Genomic DNA, 8,626 nt, shown 5'->3' with positions numbered 1-8,626 from the left:
GCTTTCCTGCACCCCAATGGAGGACACAGAGCTGGAGATATCACCTGCCCCTTCTGACCAGAACAGCCCTTCCCTGTCCATCTCCTCCTCCTCATCTCCCTCCGTCTCTCTCCCCTCCACACCTTCCTCGTCCTGTGGCTCCACACAGCCCGTTGCCCCCCTTTTGGGTGTAATCAACGAGGGTGTGTGTGAGCTCAGTTTGGTTATAGATGCTGAGGTGGCTCAACGTGCATGTCACGAGGTTCTACAGAAGGTGAAGCTGCAGCAGGTGGGGTCTGATGATGTCACTGACTTACATGAACAAACGGATCCAGTGGTCCCAGGGGGCCCCAGTGGTCCCATTGCTGCTGAGGAGGAGGCCAAACCCGAGGGCCTGGTGCCCGGAACTGTGAAGAGCACGCGACGGCGGCAGAAACACAATCCCTCCAAACAGTCCTGGTTGCTTCGCCTCTTTGAGTCTAAACTTTTCGATGTCGCCATGGCGATCTCATACCTACACAATTCTAAAGAGCCCGGAGTCCAGGCCTACATTGGCAACAGACTCTTCAGTTTCTCCCATGAGGAGGTGGACTTTTACCTGCCACAGCTACTCAACATGTACATTCACATGGACGAGGATGTGGGTGATGCCATCAAGCCATACGTGGTGAGTTCACAACATCCAACATCAGAGTGAATTAGTGAGAATTCAAACAAAATTTTCTGCATTTCCCGGAAATTGAATCTAAACTCTTATTTGCTTATTTAAATCTTAACATTCTTTAAAGTGAGTTTATGTGTGCTAACTTTCTGACAAATAAAAGCTTGTTCAATCACTGGCTGGCTGATGGGTGCATCTCTAATTTCTCCTATTTAGTGTGTTTCCTCAGACAATCTTCATTCTCTACAGGTTAAAATCTCACCTCCACAAATGCGTGGTAATTACCATTGGTTAACATAAACAAATTAAGGCATAAGGAGTAGGCTGTGTTATCTCACAACGTCAGTGGTCATACCATGAGACTACACACTCTAGTACAGTAGGTGGCGGCACATGCCTAAAACTGTTGGTTGTGGTCAGATTTGTGTTGTGTTTGTGTGTTGACGTCTTTGTTTGTGTGTGTTTGCAGGTGCACCGCTGCAGACAGAGCATCTCCTTCAGTCTTCAGTGTGCCTGGCTCCTCGGTGCTTACTCCTCAGACATGCACATCTCCACACAGCGCCACTCCAGAGGAACCAAACTCAGGAAACTTATACTTTCTGATGAACTCAAACCCGTGGGCGCTCGCGCTCGCAGGGAAGCCCTGACACTCACTCCCTTCTGTCCTGCCCTGCCCCATTCCACCGCCACTACAGCAGCTTCTGGGTCCCTGGTGCCGGACCACGGCCTGTCGCCGTCCAAACGAACACATCAGCGATCCAAGTCTGACGCCACTGTTAGCATCAGCTTGAGCAGCAACCTGAAGAGAACAGCCAGCAATCCCAAGGTTGAGAGCAGCCAGGACGAGGTAGGGACAATAGACTTGTTTTTGTCTCTGTGTGCTGTCATCTGATCTCTAGGATGTCTGGAGATACTAGGAGTAGCTAACTTTAGTTCTAGTGTCTGTGCTCAACATGTGGTACGTTGAGGTGATACTGTCGACTGAAAGTACTGCAGTGATAAGAAAACTGTTTGTTAAACACAGCCCTGTCCTAAGCTGAGGACAGAAAATTAAAAAAATCTGTTAAACAAAATCTAATAAAAACTACTTCTCATTTCATCACTGTTTCAGGTCATTATGGTGGGCAGACAAACTTTACATTTCTGCCACCTACTGGCTGTGTGCATCAGTGTTACTAATTATTGTTAATTAATCAAATGAACATAACATAACATGTTAAAATTCCAGTCCTAATCTCCAGCTATAGAGAATGAAGTGGCCGGTGTCTCACTCTGAGCCTCAGGGACTTTTGATGTCATCAAATAGCAGTGTGAATGGTGATTCATTAGCTAATTGGTGATTAGTATTTAGAAACGTAATCTGTCATTTCATCAAACCTGCCGTCACATTTAATAATTCAAGTTTTAATCTAAAAAAAAGTCCATACATGTTAATTCATTATTTAGAAAAACATGTGTTTTCCAAAGATGCCACAGCGGTGTACCAGTCTACAAATGTCATTATAGTCTAAAAAATATGTTAGATTTCCAGACCAAGAGAGGAACTTCCATTGTTAGTGTTCTGTACAAACGTGGTGTCACTAGAGGGCAGTCTTTGCTACAACATGACTCTTTTTTGAAGGCATAAATAATAAGAGCTATTTTATTTAAAGAGTTTAAAAGTTATTAAGTTATGAAAAATAGTCTATACACTCATTGTCAACACTGGTCATGTGACCAGTGTCATGTGACCAATCTTCAGACACACTCACATTTCATCAGTACTTAGAAAAGTGTTGATCTTTCCACACACTCTAATCCTCAGGACAGCAGCTCCAGCTCTGACAGTCTGGAGTTTGAGACTGGTCCCGTAAGTCTGACTGCTTCCTGTTCCTTACTCCAGGGTGCATTGTGGGAAATGAAGTGTGTGGGTTTTGATTCCGGTTCTGTGTTTGCTTGCATGTGAGAGAGCGAGTGAGAGAGAGAGAGAGAAAAAACCTTGTCAGATCAAATCAGGGGTTTGAGGAGTGGACTAGTCTGGGATCATTGAGCTCATGTGTTTTGTCTTCACCTCTGTCCACTCTGTGGTTCTGTCCACTCTGTGGTTCTGTCCACTCTGTGGTTCTGTCCACTGATCAAAACTGGAGACCAGATCATTCTGAGAAACTTATTTGACCTGTGTCCTCCGCCTGTCTCTGTCCTTTCTGTCCACCGCCACACTTCCTGACCTCCCCTTGTCTCCCTGTCCTCCTCCTGTCACCCTTCTCCTGCAGCCGGTGCGTCTCGCTCCACAGCGAGAGTTCATCAAGTCTTTGATGGGGATCGGGAAGCGTTTGGCGACACTTCCTACCAAAGAGCAGAAGACACAGCGTCTTATATCCGAACTGTCACTGCTCAACCACAAGCTGCCAGGACGGGTGTGGCTGCCGACCGCCGCCTTTGACCACCACGTGGTGCGAGTGCCACACACACAGGCCGTGGTGCTGAACTCCAAAGACAAGGTGAGGAACTTTAATCCAGATGTACGGCGTCTCAATTAAACTGATGATGAGCAGACGTTTGAGACACACAGCATGCTCTACGAATGTTCTCTCTCCCTGGAAATTCTAATTGTAAAAAGTTGACCTGTGACCTCTCTTAGGCTCCATATCTCATCTACGTTGAGGTTCTGGAGTGTGAAAACTTCGAGACGTCCAGTGTTCCAATCAGGATCCCTGAGAACCGGATCAGAAGCACGCGATCAGTGGAGAATCTTCCAGACTGTGGAATGACAGCGGAACAAAGAGCCGGAAGCTTCTCCGTTGTTCCCAACTACGACAATGACGATGAGGCTTGGTCTGTAGATGACATCGGGGAGCTGCAAGTGGAGGTGAGGAAGCGATGGCAGTAAATGACATGTTCAGTGTGACAGACAGGAAACAGTGTCATCAGGATGAAGTACTTTTTTTCTTCCTCCTCTTCAGCTTCCAGAGCTTCATGCCAGCAGCTGCGACAACATCAGCCAGTTTTCTGTGGACAGCATCACCAGTCTGGAGAGTAAAGAACCCATCTTCATTGCTGCAGGCGACATCAGGTCTGTGAACGGGAATCTTCACAAACGGGACGTAGTAAATGGGCTGTTTTTGCTCGTACTTGTGGACGGCTGAACTTTTTGCATTTGTCTGTTTTCAGGCGTCGTCTCTCAGAACAGCTGGCCCAGGCCCCCACCACCTTCAGACGTGACCCTGAGGATCCATCAGCTGTGGCTCTGAAGGAGCCCTGGGAGGAGAAAGTGAGGTAGGCAGTGCTGCAGGGGCAGACTTGGGTCTGATTTAACTGGCTGCAGTACTTTTGTTTGCCAGCTGAGGGACCGTATTTGATTCGACTGTATGTAGTCCTTATATTTGCCAACAGGAGATACAGCAACCGTATTTTACATAGATGCAGTACCTGTGTCTGCCTGTGGAGTATTGAGTGCACCTGAGTTTAACTGTCAGTTTCTGTTTTTTAGGAGGATCAGAGAAGCGTCGCCGTATGGTCACCTGCCACACTGGAGGCTTCTGTCTGTCATCGTCAAATGTGGAGATGACCTGCGACAGGAGCTGTTGGCTTCCCAGGTGCTGCAGCAGCTGCAGGTAACACTGACCTCCTCACAAAGATGAAGATAACATCTCTGATGGCGATGACCAGTTAGTCACTCGACCTCCCTGTCGCCCCCTGCAGTCCATCTGGCAGCAGGAGCGCGTGCCTCTGTGGATCAGGCCCTATAAGATCCTGGTGCTGTCTTCGGACAGCGGGATGATTGAGCCGGTGGTGAACGCTGTGTCGCTGCATCAGGTGAAGAAGCAGAGTCAGCTGTCGCTGCTCGACTACTTCCTGCAGGAGCACGGCGCCACCACCTCCGAGAACTTCCTGTCTGCTCAGAGGAATTTTGTTCAGAGCTGTGCTGGGTACAGCCTTATCTGCTACCTGCTGCAGGTGAAGGACAGGTGAGACAGGCGCCCCCCACCCACCTTTGACGTCGGTGCAGTGGACGTTGAGATTTATCCTCTGCGTCTTCTGTCCTCTTTTCCCGCAGACATAATGGCAACATCCTGTTGGACTCCGAAGGTCACATCATCCACATCGACTTTGGCTTCATTCTCTCCAGTTCACCAAAAAACCTGGGCTTTGAGACGTCAGCCTTCAAACTCACCGCTGAGTTTGTAGATGTGAGTGTTGTTGATTTCATAGTGATGATGTATGATGTAACACATGTTGTACATGATGTAACACATCGATCTGAAATGCACCCGATGTAACACATTGATCTGAAATGCACCGTCCCTCGAGGGCACCAGAGGAGTTGTTGAAGAGGGAAAGACGGGTGTTGTATCCGATACAAGAACTATGAAAGTGTAGAACTGGATCAACTGTAAACATTAATTTAACCTCTGCAGAACGGTGTCTGATACAGTCGACAAAAACCTGTGCCAGGAAACTGTGCTTTCTTTCAAAACAAAAGCCCCAGGAACACAAATCGAATCTGTTATTTACTTTGAAAACATCATTATGTTCTATGGAATGTTATGTTGAACACCACTGAGGTAGAAGATGTTGAGTGTTTAAATCATTGTCTCTACATTAACCTGATGATCTGTTTGTGTGTGTGTGTAGGTGATGGGAGGTCCAGATGGAGACATGTTTAACTACTATAAGATGTTGATGCTTCAGGGTTTGATTGCAGCCAGAAAACACATGGACAGAGTTCTGCAGATTGTGGAGATCATGCAACAAGGTGACACACAAATACTCACGCATACTACACACATACATGTGGTATTTCAGCTGCAGGAGTGCAGTTTACGAAGCGTTACCTCCAAAACGTTGGTTAGCTTAGCATTTGTTTCAAATGGTTTCTTTAGCGCCACCTGGCTCCGCTCTCTCACCCCCTTTTGCTCTCAACCAGGCACGCAGCTTCCTTGTTTCCATGGCAGCAGTACCATGCGTCAGCTGAAGGAGCGTTTCCACATGAGTCTGACGGAGGAGCAGCTGCAGCTTCTTATCCACCAGTTGGTGGACGGATCCATGAGGTCTCTGACCACCAAACTGTACGATGGCTTCCAGTACTTGACCAATGGCATCATGTGACCACCTGCCACAAATGACTGCGTCTGTCTGAGAGTGTGTCTGTGTGTGTGTCTGTGTGTGTCTGTGTGTTTGTCGTTATTTTATTCCACTTTATGTTTCAGTTGCGCCCTTTTCTTGTACAGTTGGACTGAAATCCCTCCTTAGCTGCTCAGCCGGGCTCTCAGCCAATCAGAGAGCAGCAAACTTTTAGCTGTGAAATAAGCAGAGACTCTTTAAAGGACCATCCTGCTCTTTTTCATGTTTTAGCCCTTTAACTGCAGACAGTGTGAAAACACATTAAATCAAACCAGTGTTTCCCTTCAGCTCTGTGTCCGTTACTGCATACAACCTAACATCCATCCATCCACCCAACCCCTCTTACATCCATCCTGTTTTCCAACCAACCATCTTTCAGTCATTTGTCTGCAACTTTTTACCTACAAGTCTGTCAGTCATCCAACCATTCAGTCATCCATCCACTTTGCATCCACTCATGAAACCCATCCAACCCCCATCACATACGTAACAGTGTGTCTTAAGTGTGTTTCTTACAGGTACTAACACATTGTCAGTAACTACTGTGCAGTGAGCGCCGGCTGCTAGAAACAGCCCAAGTCTGAAGGATTGGCTGTCTGTGAAAATATGGCCGCTACTAAAGAACATTATTGGAAAATGTTCTCCATTTCACAGTTGCTTTCGACTTTTACATCGACTTTTGTGCAACAAAAATGTCTGTTATTCAGAAGAGGCAGCAGTGAGCCGGCAGCGTCTGTTGCTCTGTGAAATAAAATGACTGATTTTCTCTACAATCTTGGGTGTGGCACAGCCAGTATTTCCCGAAATTTGTTTTGAACATTGTGATTTCAAGTATTTGAATTAAATTAAAAACCTGGTCACAGGTAAATGGGTTCTTGCATTATAGGTATCCTGACAGCAGAGGGCAGAAAAGTAGTGCTTCGTTGTGCAGCGCTAAGACGAGGTTCGTGTTTAACCTGGACACACCTGGAGTCCCGGTGGTGAACCGCATCACCCAGAATCCAACAGGAGAAGGGGAGGAGTCTAACCTGTCCACACCTGCACGGAGTTGACGAGTGTAGGAAAAAACAGGCAGCAAAATGTTGAGGCTGTGACAGTCCGCGGTTCTGAAGCAGTTTTATCCAGACTCGACTGGTCCAGGTCCGGTCTAGATCCTGACCCGGGCCAATCTGAGCCCACAAGAACCCCCCCCCCCTCCCAGGACACACTTGGAAGTGAAGAAGCCCTAAGTTTTTGAAACAGGAAGTGAAAAAAGGAGCAGACCACAATATGGTGAGTTTATGGTTTTATTGACACACATTGGGTCTAGATAAAGTCCGGGACCTTGTCCTGGATCTGGTCAGTCTGTGATCTATTTTAAAGTCTCGTTCTAACCATACAAATCATCAGGAATTTAAAGTTAATGGTTTGAATGTTGTTAAGGTTATAAAACAGGTCAGGTGCTGGGACTGGTCTCCGGTTTGATTCCGGTCTTTGGTTAGATTCAACATCTGTTTGATCAGTTACTGATAATTCATCACTGATTGGTTGCTGTACATTTATGTTTTCATTGACATGATCAGAATCCCAGAATTGAGTTCAGCAGTGGAAAAGGTCAAAGGTCCTCAATGACATCACTGATGAACAGTTAATATTTTTAGAATGCTAATGTTGTAGGAATGATGTCATGTCGTAATCTGTTTCCCTGCAGTCACCTGTCACATCTCTGCAGAGTTTCAGGAGATGTGATGATGTCACAAGGTGTCTGTCCAATCAGAACAGAGTGTATTTGGATTCTAGAAGTCAACCAATCAGTTTATCAATACTGTTACAGATGGTCAGATTTAAATTACAAACACTTTCCAGAACTGTGACACATAAGAGAATATTTGTCTTTAATTGAAAAGAACCAGAATGAGAATGTTCTTGGTGCGTTCTCTTAAAGTGGACAAACATGTCTATTTTGTGGACCCTAATGTCCCCATTGTAGCACAGGGTGAAGTGGGACATTGGTGAGACCAGGACTTTGTATCAGACTGAATGTGGTACACTATAAAGTCTTCTTGATGTGAACCACAGGAAGTGAACTAGTTAGTGTAAACACACCTTAAATGTGAACCAAGAAAAAGAAAAAAACCCAAACCCATTCATTTGGTGTTCAGACCTGATGGAGCAAAATGTTGATGAAAAAAGTCATGAGGTCTGAGTTTGTGTCAAACACAGAGAAGGTCCAGGTCTGTACACAATCACAGACAAACCAACTCACACATTCAAAGTGTCCCGCAGCTCTGCATGTCGAGGCAACAAGGCGGGGCGTGGTCCCTGTTCTGGTCCTTGAGACAACATGATCCCACAAGACAGAGGAATGTTGGGAATTTAGTAAACTCTCACCCCTCCTGCCCCCCCCCCATCCCACACACACAAACACATTCACTGTAATAATCTGTCAATATTAATGTGTTATAAATGAACAGTGTATAACGCTGACTGTGTTAATGCCTCCTCTTCCCTCTCTCCCCCCCTTCAGGGCAGTAAGGAGCGATACCATTGGCAGGCCCAGAATGTGAAGGTGAGTGGCGTGGACGACATGGTCCTGCTGTCCAAGATTAGCGAGGACGCCATCACGGAGAACCTGAAGAAGAGGTACATGGACGACTATATCTTTGTATCCTTCAGTGTCCATCACCGAGGACACATTGGTCCTCTGCTCACTCCTCTGTCCTCTGATGAAAATTAAGCTTTTTTTTTTCAAACTTCCCAGAGTTCTTCTCTCCAGCCCCTCCCTCAGTATGTCAGGAACAGTGTGGACAAATATATATATAAAAAAGTGTGTGTGACTTTGGTTCAGATTATCAGAAAACATCAAACTTAGACTTTATTTCATGTAAATACACTGTCCAGTAC

General features: G+C 46.2%; 1 protein-coding gene across 6 annotated transcripts in view; it reads left to right on the top strand.

The window, feature by feature from the left end:
* Window positions 1-6,030, top strand: part of LOC103388053 (phosphatidylinositol 4-kinase beta-like) — a 10,804-nt gene extending 4,774 nt beyond the window's left edge. For 3 of the 6 annotated variants that reach the window (XM_025061391.1, XM_025061390.1, XM_025061392.1), the window contains exons 3-13: window positions 1,110-1,487; window positions 2,445-2,489; window positions 2,893-3,120; window positions 3,261-3,488; window positions 3,583-3,692; window positions 3,791-3,895; window positions 4,110-4,233; window positions 4,322-4,587; window positions 4,677-4,809; window positions 5,255-5,375; window positions 5,547-6,030. In XM_025061391.1, the coding sequence (XP_024917159.1) occupies window positions 1,110-1,487; window positions 2,445-2,489; window positions 2,893-3,120; window positions 3,261-3,488; window positions 3,583-3,692; window positions 3,791-3,895; window positions 4,110-4,233; window positions 4,322-4,587; window positions 4,677-4,809; window positions 5,255-5,375; window positions 5,547-5,728 (1,920 nt within the window). In that variant the 3' untranslated portion in view covers window positions 5,729-6,030. Of the gene's footprint in view, window positions 1-6; window positions 647-1,109; window positions 1,488-2,444; window positions 2,490-2,892; window positions 3,121-3,260; window positions 3,489-3,582; window positions 3,693-3,790; window positions 3,896-4,109; window positions 4,234-4,321; window positions 4,588-4,676; window positions 4,810-5,254; window positions 5,376-5,546 lie in introns of those variants that run through there. The other 3 variants (XM_025061389.1, XM_025061393.1, XM_008322908.3) reach the window with 3 other exon arrangements.
* Window positions 6,031-8,626: the final 2,596 nt, after the last annotated feature.

Source organism: Cynoglossus semilaevis, chromosome 13 (assembly GCF_000523025.1).
Source record: "Cynoglossus semilaevis isolate Cse_v1.0 chromosome 13, Cse_v1.0, whole genome shotgun sequence".
In the NCBI taxonomy this organism is placed as follows: Eukaryota; Metazoa; Chordata; class Actinopteri; order Pleuronectiformes; family Cynoglossidae; genus Cynoglossus; species Cynoglossus semilaevis.
This window is presented reverse-complemented; position numbering and strand designations above follow the sequence as displayed.